Source organism: Eublepharis macularius, chromosome 1 (assembly GCF_028583425.1).
Source record: "Eublepharis macularius isolate TG4126 chromosome 1, MPM_Emac_v1.0, whole genome shotgun sequence".
In the NCBI taxonomy this organism is placed as follows: domain Eukaryota; kingdom Metazoa; phylum Chordata; class Lepidosauria; order Squamata; family Eublepharidae; genus Eublepharis; species Eublepharis macularius.
Genome location: NC_072790.1, coordinates 166,041,037 through 166,061,378, shown reverse-complemented (window position 1 = coordinate 166,061,378; position 20,342 = coordinate 166,041,037). Strand labels below are relative to the sequence as shown.

Sequence of the window (20,342 nt, the reverse complement as noted above, 5' to 3'; positions counted from 1 at the left end):
ATCAAGCACCCCCCTGTCACTTACTGTCTGTTGCCAAAGGTCTGCAAAGCTTTGTAGGCCTCCAATCCCAATTGTGCCTGTTTTCTCGGCAAAGTCACACTGAGATCCCGTTCTTCGGTCCCTTGCCATTCTGATCGAATTTGTTGGAGGAGGAGGATCTACTTTCCTCTCAAGGTTTGTTCTACCATCTTCCCTTGGATGACTTGGTATAGCTTGTGCAGGAAGGATACTTGAACTCTCAAAAGAACTGAAAGCTCTTTCTCAATTTTCTTTCCTTCTTCAAGGGAAGGACTTTCTTCTTTTCTTTGTCCTCTAACAGGTATTTGTCCAGACCTTCTCCAAACAGGTTGATGCCTCTGAAGGTGACCATGACTACTTTGGCTTGGGCCAAAAAGTCCACGCCCCGACTACCGCCTCTTCTGATAATTCCCCTTCCTCTTTAACTGGGGATGAATTCAATATCTCAGAGTCCTCAGACTGGAGGCTTAGCAGAGGGTTGTGCTCTGTATGGCACTTAAGACTTCTACTCTTCTCCTCTTTGATCTAGGAGGGGAGAGACAGGTACTGTCCCTTTTCCCTTTCTTGGAGTCAAATCCCCTACTAGGTTGTCCCTCCAGTATATCTGAGGGTCCAGCTGCTGAACTACTCTGTCTGTATTCCTCCAGAACCTTCTTGAATTCTGTTCTCATTTCCATCCTGAGCCATGCTAGTAGGTTTGCCTTGGAGTCCTCCTGATGTTTATATCCTGGACTTTCTCCCCTTCACTAGCCTGTTGGGATACCCAGGAGCAAGTAGAGGGTAGGGAGTTTGATAAATCCAAGTCACAGATTATGCTCAACTAAGCGTAGCTAGGCCTGCCTTTGCTGACATTCACAGCAACAGAAAAAACTCCCCACCAAAGGAAAAAACTGAAAGTGAAAGTACACCACAAGAGGCCTGGTTGAGGGATGGAGAAGGAAAATGGCTCCTTTTTTCTTCAGGGCCTGCTGGCTCCAAGGCTTCACCTTCTCAACTCCCTTCTTTCCTTCTACAACTCCCCATCCCCATTGGATCAGACTTACTGTGGTTCCACTGGAGTTACCGAGTTTGGAGCTGCTCCTTTGCTGCTGCTGGAACCTGCTCCTTCCAGGCCTGTGTGAGCTTCTGCAAGTGTCAGCGCTCTGGGACAGGCTGCTGCAGACTCAACCACACTCTCTGGGTTGTCTGAGGGAGGGTCCTCCCAGCTCAAAGACTGGGGACCTCAGCAGAAGTCTGTGTTGTGGCCTTGGACCTAGGAGCGCCTAGGGCCATTGGCATGAACGCTCACCGCTGCTTCAAAGCGATACAGAGGATTGTGGCAGAGCCCTTTCCATGCGAACTCGACACTTTCTGAAGGCATCTTCTTTGCCCGGGATCACTGAGCTCTGTAGAGCACCACCCAGGACATCCTGCTTGGAAGGCAGGGCTAGAAAGACTGGTGATCCCTGGAACAAGTCCCTCCTCTCTGGGATCAAATCAGCCGATTGACACTGCCTTTGGAGAGGAGGAGCTGTATCCCAGAAGTGAGGGTTGTCCCACCCTAGGACCACCAGAGAATTTACAGCCTATTCAAACAGCCTTTTAACCTTCTGGAACTGTGCTTTCTTCAACATCCTGCACTAAGAAGGTATTTGGAAGATATTTGATTTTAAAAATAAGACTTTCTGATGGACAAGTATGGACATTGATGTCAACATATGCACCAGATTAATGGCAAAAAGAAGTTCTATGAGACATATTTTCAGGCATTATTAGATTTTCTAGGAGAGATTTTGATTTTTAGAGATACGAATAGTGTGCTGGATTCGAAAATAAACAGATCCCTAAGGTTGGGAGACAACCTTCCCAAGTGTGTATTCAACTATATGTCTTCTTTAGAATTGGAAGATGTTTGGAGATGGTTGCACACAAAAGAAAGAGATTACACATTCTTCTCATATAGGCTTCAATTGTTCTCCAGAACAGATATGTGTTGGATATCCAAAAACTTATTGACAAAAGTGGACAAGGCAGAAATTTTCCCAAGGACTCTAGCAGACCATAATCCGATAGCGGTTAATTTTTAATTAATTAATTAATTTTTAAGGTAACGAAGGCACCTGGCCAGGATGGATTGATGGCTGCCTATTATAAATGTTTTGAGAACATAGTAGTTATACCCCTACAAAAAGTGATGAAGATTCAAGATAAGAAGAACTTACCGCTGATGTGGCAAGAGGCAAACTTAATTTTAATACATAAAGAAGGGAATTATCCGTTACTACCACAATCATACAGACCCATTTCTTAATTGAATGTGGATTGTAAGATATTTACAACAATAATGGTAGAAAGGTTAAGAAGATGTATCTCAGATGTAACTCATGAAGTCCAAACAGTATTTGTTCCGAATAGTTACATGAGAAATAATATTAGATATCTCCTCAATGCAATTGAATACTCAAGAAGGAAGGGGGGGGGGAGAACTGCATCTATGTTTCTGGATGCTGAGAAAACATTTGCTAATGTGTCTTGGAAATTTCATAAGAAAGTACTGTAAAGACTGAACTGTGGGACTGAGTTTTAAATTGGATACCAAGTATCTATACTAACCAGCAAGCAGCAATCCTAGTTAATGGTTTGTTTATGGAGAAAATTGAAATAACAAAAGGAACATGACAGGGGGGCTGTCAGTCCTTGGCAGGTAGAATCCCCCAGTTTTCCACAGCAAACACGCAGGTGTATTGGTTGAAGTAACTTTATTAGAGATTCAGCAAGTTCAAGGTGCTCAGACAAGTGCATTGGCAGAAGTAACGTAACTGGGGTTGGTGATTTTAGTTATAAGGAACGTTTCCGCCATCAGGATAAGGGCCATTAAAAGTTTTGGGGCGTGAAAGAGCCGGGGGGGGGGGAGGTTGTCAGGGAGAAGCTATGTTTAGACTAGACATAACAAAGAATGAAATCATCTCAGTTCCCAAGAAAGATTCATTTCGAGCTGGCCGCAACCAGCCTTCAAGGACACTTCTGGAAGCAGCGGGGAAAGAGAAAATAAATACTTGTGAGATAACCTACTGCCTTAATATCTATAAGAAACTTCTCATGTCCTCAGAGGACCAGTACAGAACACAGAATACATTCATGGCAGATATGCAGACAGAATACACTCATGGCAGATATGCAGATAGGCATATATGACAGGTGCCCAGTATAATCATTACTGTTTATTATTGCTTTGGAAATTTTGGTGGTTACAATCAGGCAAGACTGTAGAACAGATGGAATAAAGGAGGGGAAAGAGATAAATAAAATGAAAGGCTATGCACATGATGTGGTTATATCAGTGACAAATCTGAACAATCCTCTGATCTATGTAATGGAATGGATATAAATTGAATAAAAATAAACTGAATATAAAGAATAAAAAAGAAAATAAATTGAATAAAAAGAAAATAAAGATAATGCTACTATCGGCAATGACAGAAGATCAAGAATAGATAGGAAAAATAACGGACTGCGCTATTACTACAAGGCCTGTAAAATACTTAGGAATAAATGTATCAGCACAAAATGACAAAAAGGACAATTATCAAAAACTGTGGACAAGCATTACTGAAAATTTGCAAAGATAGGAAAAATTGAACATTTCATGGTTGGGAAGAATTTCTGCTGTTAAAATTAACAAATTACTAAAATTGAACTTTTTATTTCAAATACTGCCAATTCGCTTAGACCAAAAGATTTTAAACAAATGGCAGAAAGTAATAAATGATTTCATACGGAAAGAGAAGAAACCAAGAATAAGATTTAAAGTATTACAGGATGAAAAAAACTGAGGAGGATTGGCAGTACTGAATATTAAATTGTACCACCAGGCAGTGGCATTGGTTTGGATAACTGCCTGGTTTATAAATCCAAGTAGAAGACATATTAAATTGGAGATAACTGATGCTAAAGAGGATATTCATAACTACTTATGGCTTAAGAAATCACTAAAATCCATTCAAAAGCAAGACAGAGTTCATATACTAAGAGATGGACTATTTAAAATATGTTTTCAGTGTAGAAATAGATTGAGCCCACCAATTTAGCCACTGACGTTGCCAATAAATGCTCACTGCAATACCACCACCAGAAACAGTACTGACCAGTTTAGTTACAAATTTATGACAAATAAGCAAGGTACCGTGAAAACTTGGGAAGAAATTCAAGCTCAAGGGGAAAATATTCCATGGTTGATGTTTCATCAAATAGTATCTAAAGCTCAAAGAACAAACTCTCAAAGAAGGTAGCAGATTAAGAGAGGAAACAAAATTCAAATTCCTAGTAAGCAGTGACCAGAAGCATTTACTAGGAAAAATCTATAAAATTCTACTGCAACACCACACAGAAATAGAACAAATCAAAAACTGTATGTTAAAATGCATGAACATTTTTGGAGAAACCGTCTCCATGAATCAATGGGAAAATCTATGGACCAAAGATATTAAATTTACAGATTGCCAGTTGTTAAGAGCGAATTGGTATAAAATGTTCTTTAGATGGTACATTATGCCCAAAGATATTGCAAGAATTAGTAAGAATTATAGTGGACAGTGTTGGAAATGTCAATGCATGGATGTAACATTCTGTCACATGTGGTGGACATGCAAGGAAGCACAAAGATATTGGATACAAATACATGAAGAGATGCATATTTTCAAGCTTGGGTTTGAGCTGAACCTGAAAATTATGCTATTGTATATCTTACCAAATAATGTTACAAAAGTATGGGGAGATCTCTTCCGGTATATGGTGACAGCCGCAAGAGTACTATATGCAGCAAAATGGAAAATTGATTCTTGCCCTGATATGCCTGAGTGGTTAGACAAGCTATATAAACATGCATCAATTGCTAAATTAACCTCCTATGTAGACATGGGCACGAATTGAAATATGAAGCAATTTTCATCACGAAACGGGCCCATCATCTTCCAAGCCCAGCTCCACACTGCAGCCAGTAATCCTTTGTCCTACTCCTGAGCCTGACCCAGCAACTCCAGGTCCCCGTTTCAGTCAAGCACTCTGGCAGCACTTGCCTCCCAGTCAACATATTGCAATCTTGGCCACACTGGAGGGTGGGTGGAGGAGAACCTGCTGAAGTCTCCCTGCAAGTTTGGCGTCTCTCTGGGTGAAGGGGACCATTGAAATGCCCCTGGTTTTGACGAATCATGAAACTAACGAATCATTTCGTGAAATTTCATAAAAATTCACGGATCGCAATTTGTGAAACATGACAAAACATGAACCTCTCATTTTGGGTTTTTTCTGTTCCGCGCCCATATCTACTCCTATGTGCACAATAGACCAATATCGGAATTCTGGAAAAAATGGAAAGATTTCTCTGATTACTTAGGTTGAAACTAAGATTTGAGGCAATTGAGGTAAACACAGACAAAATATGGAAGAGATGACTGAAAGAAAGTACAAGATTCCTGAAAAGGTATTTTATATAAAAGTTAGTATGGCAACTGAGTTTTTAAATGTTCATGGAGAGATTGTGCACGACCTTTCTAGGGGCCATTTCAATGCGACCCTCCCACATGAATCTGCCAAAGTGCCCACCACACCACCCCTCCCTCAGTCCAACTCCACCTCACACCTCTTGCAGCCATCATCTCTTACTACCCCCAAGAAGCCTCCTGGCAGATGTTGTCCAAGATACACCGATGATCAAAGGAGGAAGCAACATATGCACATCGTACTCCTGCGGTGCACTGAGCAGCAGTAGCCAAGTACCAGCAAGATCACCCCGAGGTGCACAGAGTGGCAGAGTAAAGAGGTGCTCACTTCCATGGAAGGTGAAGGTTCACTCAGGCATGGCATATGATCTTTTGCAGCCTTCAAGCTGCCTATTAACCTCATCCATGCAGAAACATCCCTGTTCAGCATCTCAAAACAAAGCAACATGGTTCAAGTGCTGTGGATCTGTAAGCTCATTGTTTGGGATGAGAGCACCATGGTGCACAAGGAGTGTTTTGAAGCACTGAGCATAACCCTCAAAGATGTCAGGGACAACAAGAGAGTGATGGGAGGAGTCACTGTGCTGCTGGCTGGAGACTTCCGGCAGACTCTCCCGGTAGTCCCAAGGGGAAGTCGAACTGATGAGGTTACCGTGTGTGTCAAGGCATCATATCTGTGGCCCCTCATCAGGAAATTCTCACTAAGAAAAAACATGAGGGTCCACTTGAGAGGTGAGGGGCCTGCTGGGGAATTCTCTGAACTCCTACTAAAAATTAGTGATAGAGAGTATACCAAGGGAAAGGTGACCATCCCTGCAGGCCTGGGCTCAGTAGTGATGACCTCAGCAGACCTAACAGCCATGATATACCCTGATATTGCCACTATCATGGAGAAGTCCATGGACTGGCTGTGCAAGAGTGCCATTCTGACCCCCAAGAACAACAAGGCTGCCATCATCAATAAGTAGTTCTACATGGTCTGCTCCAGAATGAGCTCACCCAGCAGCCTGGTGATCCTAGCACCTGAGGGGAAAACCTCCAATGTGGTCTACAAGGAGGTCCTTCAGTAGAAAAAAACCATGGTTGTACATATTTTTTGCTGTATTTATTGCACTACAATCTTTTCCTTTTAAAAATCTCTTCAATAAATGTTACATTTCGAAATTCACTTAATCAGTTTTCAGCATCAACACACTTCGCTTTATTCAAACACCTTTGTGAAGCTCAGGTACTATGCTATTATACTACAAAACCAACTCACCCCCCCCTCCCCACAAACCAAAATACCCATAAGTATTATATCATATTATAAGTATTGTAACTGGATTTAAAGTAGTTAAATCCCATAGCGAAGCACGGGTATCAAGCTAGTCTATATATATAAAGACAAGTGTCCTGACTGACTCATCAACTCCCAGCCCAGTCCAAACCCTTGGACCTAGAAATGTGAAATGTGGGGAAAATTGAATATGTCATTGAATATGTCCTGAGATAAAAATACAACTCCCTGTCTGCCCCTTTAGAGTTGCCAATATCCCTGTGGGGGCCTGGCTTTCCTGTGTGGATGGCAGGCTGATGGGTCAGCTGTGGAAATCTGTGTTCTGAGGTAAAAATTAGGCACAGAAAATTGCAGACAGTTGAAGAAAGACAGTACAAGACTCCTGAAAAGGGATTTTATATAAAAGTTAGTATGGCAACTGAGTTTTTAAATATTCATGGGGAGATGGTGCATGACCTTTCTAGGGACCATTTTGATGCGAACCTCTCACATGAACCGGCCGAAGTGCTCACCACACCACCCCTCCCTCAGTCCAACTCCACTTCACACCTCTCACAGTGATCACCTCTTACTGCCCCCAAGAAGCCTCCTGGCAGGCATCATGCAAGATACACCAAAACTAAAAGGAGGAAGCAACTTAAGAAATGCGGAAAAGAAATATGCACATTGTACTCCTGCGGTGCACTGAGCAGCAGTGGCCAAGTACCAGCAGGGCTCATTTCTAGGGGGAACGCACAGGACGCCATTCCGGCAGTTCCCCAAAGAGGTCACGTCAGGTGACTGACTCTTGGTCATTTTAGGCCCATTTCAGCCTGGATTGGGGTCAAAATGGCCCGGATCGGGCCTCTGACAGGTGGTGGATCACTCTCCTGCTCAGCAGCGGCCCGATCCTGGCCATTTTGGGCCCCTTTTCGGCCATTTTCAGCCCCTTTTTGCCATTTTGAGCCCAATTCCGGCCCTGAATGGCCAGGATTGGGTCTAAAACAGCCAGGATAGGTGATGTCAAGGGGTGTGGCATATGCAAATCAGCTATGCCAATGACACATTTCTGGTGATGTCAAGAGGCATGGCATATGCTAATGAGTTATGCTAATGAGTCCCTCCCATTCTTTTTCTACGAAATGACCCTTGAGTACCAGTAAGATCACCCCAAGGTGTACAAAGAGGCAGAGTCTCTCTATAAGCAAAGCAATCCTGGAAGATGAGTAGAGAGGCGCTCACTTCCATGGAAGGTCAAGGCTCACTCAGGCATGGCATATGATCCTTCACTACCTTCAAGTGGCCTCTTAACTTCATTCATGCAGAAACACCCCTGTTCTGCATCTCAAAACAAAGCAACATGGCTCAAGTGCTGCGGAACTGTACGCTCATTGTTTGGCATGAGAGCACCATGGCGCACAAGGGGTGTTTTGAGGCACTGAGAATAACCCTCAAAGATGTCAGGGGCAACGAGAGAGTGATGGGAGGAGTCACCGTGCTACTGGCTGGAGACTTCAGCAGACTCTGCCAGTAGTCTCAAGGGGAACTCAAGCTGACGAGGTTTTTGTGTTTTAAGGCGTTGTATCTGTGGCCCCTCATCAGGAAACTTTCACTAAGAAAGAACATGAGGGTCCACTTGAAAGGCAAGGTGTCCGCTGGGGAATTCTCTTAACTCCTACTAAAAATAGAGGACAGACAGTATCCTGTGTCCAAGAAAAAGGTGACCATCCCTGCAGGCCTGGGCACAGTAGTGATGACCCTAGCAGACCTAACAGCCATGATATACCCTAACATCACCACTATCATGGAGAAGTCCATGGACTGGTTGTACAAGCGTTCCATTCTGACCCCCAAGAACGACAAGGCTGCCATCATTAATGAAACATAACTCCCTCGAAGGGGAAGAAATGTAGTACAGATCTGTGGATTCAGGGGTGGAAATGGATGACAAGGTTCACTACCCTGTGGAGTTCCTCAACATGCTCAACCCTCCTAGTTTCCCAGCCCACAAGCTTCTTCTCAAAGTGGGGGCTCCAGTGATGCTGCTCCGGAACCTCAACCCACCCAAATTCTGCAACAGCACCAGACTGCAAGTGAAAGCCCTCACAGGAACATCATCGAGGCCACATTGTTCACCAGAAGTGCTCGGGGAGGGGGAGTCGGTATTCATACCACGCATACCATCAGAGAACCCCTCGAGTTCAAGAGACTGCAGTTCCCCCTCAAGGCCTGCTTTGCTATACAATCAACAAGTCCCAGGGGCAGACACTGAAGGTGGCAGGAATTGACTTGAGGGAGGACTGCTTCTCACATGAGTAGTTCTACATGGTCTGCTCCAGAGTGAGCTTACCCAGCAGCCTGGTGATCCTAGCACCTGAGGGGAAAACCTCCAATGTGGTCTACAAAGAAATGCTTCAGTAGGGGGGGGGGAAAGGTTGCACGTATTTTTCACTTTTTTATTGCACTACAATCTTTTCCTTTTAAAGGTCTCTTCAATAAATGTTACGTTTCAAAATTCACTTCATCAATTTTCAGCATCAACACACTTCACTTTATTCAAACACCTTTGTGAAGCTTGGGTACTATGCTATTATACTAGAAAAACAACTAAAAAAAAACCCCACAAACCAAAAAATGTTACATACCCATAAGTATTATAACTGGATTTAAAGTAGTTAAATACTGTAGCGAAGCACGAGCATCAAGCTAGTAGTAGTATAAAATTTAGTATCAAACTACCGTTTTTTGTGTGTTAAAATCATTTCACGAACTAAACACTCAAAAATTTTGATTAACACAATCACCCCTTTAATTAGAAGTTGGCTAAAAACTGTAAAATTTCTGTCTTCATAAACAAAAGACATTGTAAAACACAATCTCTCCCAATATAAGAACGTGCTACATTTTCATGGGCAGAAAATGTTATGGTTAAAGCCAAATCTTACTGCAAAGATTCCATAATCAGAATTTCAAGCCTTGTTACATATTTGGAGACCTGTAAATCATGTGCACCATACTCTTTAAAAGTTTATTGGAAAATGTTGCTATAAACCATGGAATAATTTAAAACATCCACAAATGAATACACAATTTATTAATGCTGAGAACACAAGGGTTTTTTTTAATTTCTACTGCAATATAAAATTCTATCTTCAAATTCACACAGACTTCAAGCTGAAATTTATATATAGAAGTCAAATATGCATTTAAGGCCAAACTCAATATACAACAGACACTGGATCAAATTAAGCCCAGTAAATGCATTCACATCTTTCATAATCTCCTGTTTTGATGCGTAAAAAGGATACTAAATGATTTAAGCAAACCCAGAAGTACAGGAAATTTATCCCTGACTATATATAATGTGACCAACATTTTCCAGTGCTTTGAGATCTTTAAAAAAAATTTCACATATTAAGAATGTTTTCAAAGATGGAAAGATTAACTCATAAGAATTTTGGGCTAAAAGTTGTCAACTACCCTACATCCTGAATTAGATGATCACATATTTTATGTTTCCTCCATGGAGCCCATGGCTTATTTTCAATGCATAACATCAATAATGTCCAATAATTTGGACAGCTGTTTCATATTTATTTTTAAGCGTATCTTTCACTGTGTGCTCAGTCTATATTTACTATACACACACACACACAGTGCAAACTCTGCACTTTGTTTCACCTGCTGTTTCCTCTAATAATTGCTAGTGTGTCTTCAACACCCACTCTTTAGAGCAAGAGGTTAGCGCTACACCCTGATGGTGCTTCCTAAGGAAGGAAACATCCATCTTTCTCTTAGCTTATGGGAAGATGGGCATTTGGCATTTTGAATTGTTTTGCTCCATCCTGCCTATAAAAAATAACTACTGAAAAGAGATGCAGAAATATTTGATTTTTTTAGGCTTAAGTCTACGACTGGTCATAATTTTGCTTTGTCCGTGGCAGGCCCATTCTGCACAGCATAGCTCACTTGTACGAGAGCTCACTTGTACCAGAGCCTAAAATTGCTCAGTTTTTACTCAAAAATTTCATACATGCAATACCTTCTTGGGGCTGACAGAAAATTATATAAACCCCTTGACCAATTAAACTGGACATAATTTTGCTTCATTTCTTCTCATTCTGCAGTGTCTCTTTCCCTTCTTATCATAACAAGAAAATGTTCTATGAACCCTTCCAGGTTCTATCAAGGTTACTGCTGTTACTAGTCATTCTCAGGAGACTGGAGGGAGAATTTTTCCACTGTATTTTTCTCACTTCCCTGCTATTATCCGCACTTTAACTGATAAAACATTCTGAGAAAAGATCCACCCACTTCCTCACAACTACATACACATGTGAATCATTCAAGGAAAAGGAGGAGTAAATTACTCAGTCAGATGGAGTGTGCAGGGGATGTAGGAAGGTACACATTGTCATGAGACCTTTGATTTTTGCATACACAAGAAATTCCATACATCTGACTGTACAGCTCTGAGGAAACAGAACCCTTCCCTTTGGTGAGATCTTCTACCTACTTCTTCTTTGCAAATCACATGGAAGAATACTTTCATTTCCTCATTACCTGTGTGGTACAAATCGTGGTACCTTGAACGTCCCTCTAGCCAATCATGATAAGAGACACACGGGAGTCCAGTAGAGGAAGTAATCTAAGACTGTTTATTAAACAATGGATGAGCAATGCTTACACCGAGAATAAAAGGTCTCCTCATGCCTGAAGCTCATCAGAGCTACAAATAGCAGTACAAAGCAATTAATACCTTTTGGTTAATTATAATATTTGTTATCTGACTGGCTTAAAGACTACGGTGGTCCCTCATTGGAAGAGGAGGGAGGGCCACCTGTCATGACACAAACGTTCAGGGGTATACTGATTGGAAGAAACTACTTTAGGTCAACAGCATATTTACAGAATTACAAGATTGCAATTTCTTATCTGTCCTTGGTGTTATCTCTGGAAGGAACATCTTCCTTCCAGCAGTTCCCCAAAGAGGTCACATGTCAGGAGGCCCCGCCCACCTGACTTGGCCACTGTGGCCTGGATTGGGGCTGAAACGGCCCGGATCGGGCCTCTGATGGGTGGTGGATCACTCTCCTGCTCACCAGTGGCACAATCCTGACCATTTTTGGCCCCTTTCTAGCCATTTCCAGCCCCTTTTTACCATTTGCACACCTTGATAGACTCATTTAAATCTTGAGTCTAGTATGGGTCTTCTTCCCCATCTCCTTAAACACTAAGGAAAATTCTCGAATGAAATCCTAGTTCATATTTTGATTATGGTACTCCTTGTACCGCTCCTTTTCCAATTAGTGTTAGCAGCTCCAAACTAGTTGTGGTGATGAGTGCATTGCCTTACTAGGGAAAAACTCAGAGAAAGAAAAAACTTTCAAACTCAGTTTTATAACCATTGGTTATAACCATTGGAAAAACTATTTCCAAGGCCTAATCATCAGTAGAGATAAACTCTCATTTGCAATTGTGTTCAGTGAATCTGTTTCCAACCACTGTGTTCAGTGACAACCACTGTGGCATCTTATCCTATACAGAATTGTTTCTGCAGCACATCTCTGGCATCAGAAGCTGGGTTCCCTTGCTGCTGCTCATGTGAGTTTGTACGTCTCTGATATTGTCCTTGTTCAGGTATGGTAGACCAACTTTGAGGATTGTGGTGGTAATGCTGGTATCAATAATGCCTTCCTCTATAACGCTGTTGCCGCCTGTTAAATGGCCTCAAACTGAGTTGCTGGGGAAGAACGCCATATAATCTGGCTGCCTAGCGATCCTTCCATTTCTGCGAATGGTAGACATTGGTTTTAGACACGATTCTGCCCCTTGAAGGATAAGTCCTCCATCCTGACTCCAGGATCCTACAGGTGAGGCACTAGCCAGTAGTCCTGCACTCCTTTCGAGAGCTGTTGCTGATGTCAGTGCTCTTGTGGAGTCAGCCACGTTCTGACTAGCATTAAATTGCTGCTTTGGCGATCTGATCGCCTCCTCTTGGATAACTCCCCTTGGATTCTCAGGTAAGCGCTCATTGTAATCAGCCCCTTCTATTCCACAGGAATGTCAGGTAGACTCCCATAATAGTGGTGTAATTCACTACTTTAAAGTTGATGAAGCATACAGCTTCCTGCCCAGTGTATGAATCATCTTTGCCCTCTCTGTCAGTGGATATAAAATAAAGTATGTACTTCCTCCATAACTTGTAAAGAAAGTGGAGGATGTATAGAAGGGGAACGTAAATGTACTCCTCTGTCTCATACAGTCTCTCAATCTTATTATGGTAAAAAGGATTGGTGCTGGTTTCTCAAACAAGGTGGTCACTACTCCAGAAAAGTCCTTCAATCATGTGGAAGGTGACATTAGCTGGGTTGTCAGGGCATAAGTATTATAAGATACGTTGACACTTAAGGATTTGACATCCTCAGTTCTTTTGCTCCGTATACAGGCAGAGATCATCTGTGGGGAACAGAAAATTCCCTGTCCCCAACAACTACGCTGGCAAGGAGCCAGATGGGATACCTTGGGCTCCTTTTCATTGATGAAGTCAGGAATGTGCCAGAGCCCAATGCTCAAACATGGATCTGATCGACTCCGTGTGATATCCATCACCCCAATCAGCGCCTGGGTGCTGGAAGCCTCTCTCACAGGTCCCAAGAAGGAACCCCCATATGGCACTACTCCTGATAAGTGGTTTTACAAACCCTTGGATGCACTGGGTCTAAATGGGGATGTATAATCACACCTTTTTTATTCAGACAAAGAACAATTTTGAATGAAGCTATATTATAAATCTTATATGTTTATTGCATTTTGATAGTCCTTGTAATGTGTATATTGTTCAATTGTAAATTTTGTTCTCTTCCCACTTTTCCTTCCTGTACTACCCTGTTTGGGAAAATTAAATAAACAAATAAATAAATGAGTTTTCTAACATGAAATTAATATGACTAATAACTTCCTCCAAAAAAGATTGAATGACTAAACATGACCAAAGCATATGCTTAAGAGATGCATTTTGTGAATTACACTGCCAACAGCTGGACACTGTTCTTAAACCTTTAGTGAAAAGACACTCCGGTGTCCAAGATACCCTAAATATAATTTTTTGCTGAATAAGTCTCAACTTAAGATCCATAATAGCAGCATGTATATGGTTTAAAGCCTTATCCCATTGCTTTAGCAAAACTGGATGCTCCAGATCATTCATCGGTAAGATTCTCTGTATCATGTTTATTAAGCAATCTCAATATTTATATACAAATATTGTATATTTTACTTTCTATATTGATTCAATAAGAATCTTCAAAAGTGGGAGAGATTCTGAAGGACTCAAAGCTGCTGGACCATATTTGGATTCCAACAAATGTTGCAATTGTACATATTGCCATTTGGCAGAAGCTGGCAGATCATATTTAGACCTCAGTTGGAAAAATGATGAGAACTCATCTTCATTACCTATCAATTGATCTAAAGTAAGAATTCCCTTATCTGTCCAAGTCTTCCATGAAAAAAAATTCTTCTCAATTTTTAAATCTGGATTTGACCATAATGTTAGTTTAACATGTGAGAATGGGTCAAATGGATATTGTCAGGATATTATGTAGAAAAGAAAGATGAATACAGAATTCGAATCCTAATGCATTCCACTTAAAGACTGCTTCCAAAAAAGAGGCCTCTAAAAGAGCTCAAGATGGATACGGCAAGTGAGGTGAGGGGTCCCAATAATTTGTACACACTAACAAATATGTCTGATGATGGGCACCATCAAAAATGACAGTAATTACACTCTGGGATATATTGTGTCCCAATGGCATCGATTCTGATTTTGTCCAATTAATGGAATAATCAGACAGATCACCAAAATTATTAATCAAATTCATTAATTCAGGAATGGAAGACTGAGGTTCTGAAATAAATAATAAAACATCATCTGCATATAAAATAATTTTACATTCTAAAGAATTATGCATAATACCATGTATATTATTACTTTGTCTAATAGCACAATCCAGAGGTTCCAAACATAAATCAAAAATGAAAGGAGAAAGGACAACCTTGCCTAGTATTTCTTTCAAGAAGAAATGGTACAGAAAAAATACCATTGGTCAGTACCCTAGATCTAGAGGATGTAGACAGAATTCTAATCCTTTTCAAAAATTCATGAGGGAAGCCAAATTTAATCAATGTAGAGAAAATAAATTTCCAATATATTTTGTCAAATGCTTTTTCAGCCTCAAGTAGAAGAATAACTTGATCAGATAGTTTTCGATTTAATGCAATCAGATCAATGATCAATCCAAGATTATCAGATCCTTGCCTACTTTGTATAAATCCTACCTGGTCTACATGCATCAAGTCTCTAATAACCTTTGGAATTCTGCTCGTGAGAATGGCATTTAATATCTTAGCACCCACATTCATCAAAGAAAATTTGCACATTGAGCTTGGTCTTTGCCTGGCTTTGAAGTGACAGTAATATAAGCGTCCTGCAGGGATGCCAGCAATACACCAGATTCAAAAATCTCATTGTATAATTTTGGAACTAAAAAATCTGAAAAGGTTTTACACCATTTATACTATTTAATTGGAAACCCATCCGATCCTTGAGATTTACCAGTGCTCATATTCATTATCATAATCTTAATTTCATCCATATGCCAAGTCTAAACAAGTTGCTGTTAATGAGCCATATCTAAATATGAAAGATCAAGGTGAGAGAAAAATTTCTTCTGATGATTATTCCTTCAGTTTATTATACAATTTAGAGTAAAATTTTTGAGATTGCAAGTTTATTTCAGTTGAGGTAGTATGCATTACCTTCTCTTCATCCTCAATCACAGGAATATAATTCTTGTTCTTTTGCTGCCTTAAATTATGGGCCAATAATCTGCCAGTTCTCTCTCCTCATTCCCAATATGAGGCGCAAGGACATCAAAGCGTGTTCTACTTTCATTAACAATATATTATTCAACTCATATTTAGTTTTTTGCAACTTGCTATAGAGATCTGGATTGGGAGATATAGCAAACTGAGTTAACAAATATTTCAACTTATTTTCCATGTTTATTTCTTCCCTTTCTCTAAGCTTCTTCTTATGAGATGCATATGCAATAATCCTTCCTCTGATAAAAACTTTACAAGTTTCCCATTCAACAGCATGAGTATTTGCAGTTCCTTGGTTAATATTGAAATATTCTGCAAGCTCGGCATCATATGTGTTTTAAAAATTTCATCACTGAGCAAAGAGATGTTAAAATACCATAAGCTTGGTGGTCTAACCAAGTAAGGAAACTGAAGAACTAATGAAATAAAGACATGGTCAGAAATAACAATTACATCTATATCACATGCTTGGATCTGCAGCATCAACACAGTTGAAACAAGAAAATAATCTAACTGAAAACAGTTCTAGTGTACAGAAGAAATAAAAGTATAGTCTCTGTCCTTTGAGTGTAACATACGCCAAGGATCAATCAACCTAGTTCAACCATATAGGCTTTAAGTGTAGATCTCACCAATGAACATTCCTTATGTGGGGGCGTACTTCAATCTAAAGCTGTATTTAGCATTTCATTAAAATCTCCTCCCACTAACAATCGTATCTAAAATCTAACAATATACTGGAACTCTAATGAAACGTATCTGGAAAATCCACATTTGGACTGTATACACTCATCATAACCATAACAGAATCAAAGCTTTACACTACCAAAATAATAAAGCGGACTGTCCCACAAATCCCCAGGTTGGCGAGGTGGTGGGTCAAGATATCATGATCGACTGTGTCAAACGCTGCTGTAAGATCTAAAAGTATAAGCAGTGCCGACCCGTCCCGATTCAGGTGCCGCCGCAGATCATCTGTGAGGGCGACCAGAGCTGTCTCCGTACCATGGCCGGGCCTGAAGCCAGACTGGAATGGGTTCAAGATAGAGGCATCATCCAAGTATACCTGTAACTGTTCTGCTACCGCCCTCTTAATTACCTTACTCAGGAATGGAAGATTTGAAACCGGGCGGTAACGGGCTGGATCAACAGGATCCATTGATTGTTTCTTTAGTAAGGGCTGCACCACTGCCTCTTTCAATGAGTATGAGAAAACCCCAGAACTCAGAGGAAGACTAATGATGTCAGCTAGCAGGACTCGAATCCCAGCACTGCCAGTTTTCACCAGCCATGATGATCATGGATCCAGTGAGCATGTGGTAGGTTTCACAGCATGCAGGACCCTGTCTACCTCTTCCTGGGCGAGTGGTCTGAACTGATCTAATGTCAACCCTGAAGATGGCCAAGGGGCCTCCAGTTCACATACTGCATCAACTGTGATGGACAGGTCCTGGTGGAGTGACAGGGTCTTATCTGCAAAATAGTCTCCAAAAGCCTCACAGCTTATTGTCAAATTCACATTTTTTGTCCTATGTGTAAAGGACGTTAAAGCCCGAATCACTCTGGAAAGTTGTGCTGGGCAAGAACAAGCAGACCCAATGGAGGCTGCATAGTAATCTCTCTTTGCAGCTTTCACTGCCACCTCATAGGCCTTCATAAACGTCCTATAAGATGTTCTTGTCATTTCATCATGGAGTGACATTTGACATTTGATCCATCACAGAGTGACATTTGATATTTAGTTCACTATTCATGCAATGTGACACCCAATTATTCAAGATAGGGAACTCCTATGAGGGTTTTTTTCCATTTTGCCTTGGGCTTCTCCATCTTGACAAATTAGGTCCCGTTTGAAAACTTGGCTAACTAACTGGTTTAAGGCATAATCATTTACTACATGTAGCCATTTTGTTTCTTTCTTATAATCTGAACATAAATTAATGCATGGATATTCAGGTCACATGGTATTATGATTGTATCTCAAGACCACTGTTAAGAATTCATTATGTTTCAGGAATACTCACAATGATATGGTGATGCAAGTTGATCATGGCTCATTCTTAAAGGCAACAAACTCTCTGTAGATTGTTCTCCTGAAATCACTTTCTTTGCTGGATAGTACTTGGGTTTGATAACATATTCCTGTGTTTGTCCATGGTGGACATTCATCATCAAAGTTTGGGATGAAAGGGGTATCATTCTGTTTGAAGAAAAGCAGAATGGAGAAAGTGATTACAATTTCTTAATTAAACTAGAAATTACACTGATGCCAAAACAAATAATAATTTCCAAAACATCTGCAGAGCCCTGAGCAGGTATGCCACAAAATATTCTTCAAAAAGAGGCATTTCTGAAGTTGGAACACTGAAATTTCTATTTGTACAAAACAGAACCAATTCTTTCACTTTAAGGCTTTGAGTTTTGACCATGTTAGTCTCTCTGTAGCAGTAGAAAAGAGTCCAGTAGCGCCTATAAGACTAACAAATTTTGTAGTAGGGGATGAGCTTTCATGATCTGAAGAAGTGAGCTGTGACTCACGAACGCTCATACCTACTACAAATTTTGTTACTCTTATAGGTGCTACTGGATCTGTTTCATTGCACATCATGTGGTATCAGCAGCACATGTTCATTATATGGAAAAAAGTCTCCAGTGAAGGTGGCTGCTCTATAAAATTGTGATATATGTATATTAAACAGCGTCACGGCTTTCTGTTACCTCAGACCAGGTCCCCTGTTCCTTGCTTCAGCAGGTCCCCACTAGTTCCTTCTTGTCCCTGGGAGGGGGTCCTTTCCCCTGGACCCTGGTTTTCTGTTACAGTTTAGGCATCTCATGGATCTCTCATAGCACAACACTTTCCACTGCCCTGGTGCAGCCCACCTCCCACTTAAGTACCATGTCCATGCTGTGGTCTCTTTCAGGGGCCAACTTCTTGGTTCACCATATCTCCTGGGGTTCTGCAGGCCTTTCCAGCTTGCCATGATCCTTCTGGGGATCTTCTGGCTCCACTATCTCTTTGGGCCTTTCCTGGGCCACGCTGGGCTCTGCTGCCTATGGGCTCTCTCACTGCCTAGGCCTCTGGAGGCTCCTGCCATGACAACTCCATCCAAGGCCTTTCGTGGCTGCACTGGGCCCTGCTGTACCCAGCCTTCTACCTTTTGGGGCCTTTTTGGACCTCCATACCTGCGCCTCTTGCCACCCTTCTGTTAACTAATCATCAGTCCGTGAGAGCCTAGATGACCAGGATGGGTCCTGCCCTCTCCTGAGGCACTGTGCCATTTCCAGCCCAACCATCTTTATTTCTGGTTGGGCCACTGGGAATGCCTTGCTGCCATCCAGGCCTTGTGGGGCTGTCTGTCCACCACAAACAGCAATTAGAGCTCATTACTAGATCTCTCTATTTTAGAAATCAGTGCAACTTTAAAGTGCTTTACGTTGACCGGACTAAGCTTATTCAGGGAAGAATGAACCCTGAATAGGAACTGAAAATTACATTACTGGTTTATCAGACAGTAATCCACACAATTTTGTAAAACTTGCAGGTATATCTACTTGTTATTCTTTTCTTTTCTTTTTTTTGAAAATTTTTTTATTGGGTTAGAATCCATTATTTTTACATTTACATTCAATTTTCCCCAATTTTTCATCTCTAACCCCCTCCCTTTCCCCCCCTTTTGTTGACTTCCAACAGCTTTCCGACCCTTTGTCCCCTTTCCCTTACTTCTATTAGATTCCTCTATCTAAAACAAATATATATTCTCCATTAATCTAAGCAGTACACCCTTAGCTATTTTTAACTTTGTATGCCCAAACTGTAAGTCTTTGTTTCCATCTTAGATAAACAATTTATCTCATTTTTCAATTTCAAATATTTCTATATATCATGAACCATGTAAATCATACATTCATTTACATCAAACAATTTGACTTATTCTCTCTATATTACTCATTCTATCTTTTTGTAATAATTCTGTATAGCTCTCATCACATAGTCAATCAATTTAACTCATCTATATCTTCAGACATTCAGTTTGGTACATTTTACAAATCTTACCAAAGAAAGAAAATATTGTTGATTAATCAATCCTTATATTTAATCCTTATAGTTAATTATTTTCTATCTATATTCTGTTTGTTAACCTATATATATCTATATATATATCAATCTATTAGTCTAACTGCTTATTAATTCACATTTATCACTTCTCCCCCCGGTAAAGTCTCCCCCCTCTACTTCAGTACTTCAGTAGTTCTCAAACTGCCACAGTTTTCCTCCCACCTCCCATTTCTTCTCCAGGTATTGTTTCAGCTTCTCCCAGTCTGTGTTAAACTGCCCTGAGTCCAGATCTCTCAGTTTTCTTGTCATCTTATCCATTTCAGCCATATACAGCAATTTGTAAATCCAGTCTTCAATAGTTGGCACTTCTTGTACTTTCCATTTTTGCGCATACAAAAGTCTAGCTGCTGCTGTCATATAAAATATCAACGTCCTGTGTTGAGCTGGGATTCCCTCCATTCCCAAGTTCAGTAGCAGGAGTTCTGGGTTCTTATTGATTTGAAATTGTAAAATTTCACTCATTTCTCTTATTATTTCCCCCCAGTACTGCCTGGCTACCTCACACGACCACCACATATGGTAGAGGGAGCCCTACTTGTTATTCTTTTCTTGGGACTGCTCCACGAGGTTAAGCTGCACAGAGCCT

General features: G+C 40.8%; 1 protein-coding gene across 8 annotated transcripts in view; it reads right to left on the bottom strand.

Moving 5' to 3' along the window:
• LTBP1 (latent transforming growth factor beta binding protein 1) overlaps window positions 1-20,342 on the bottom strand; it is a 416,097-nt gene that overhangs the window by 321,208 nt on the left and 74,547 nt on the right. For all 8 annotated transcript variants that reach the window (XM_054976893.1, XM_054976903.1, XM_054976911.1 and 5 more), the window contains exon 4: window positions 17,664-17,839. In XM_054976893.1, coding sequence (XP_054832868.1) covers window positions 17,664-17,839 — 176 coding nt within the window. The remainder of the gene's footprint in view (window positions 1-17,663; window positions 17,840-20,342) is intronic.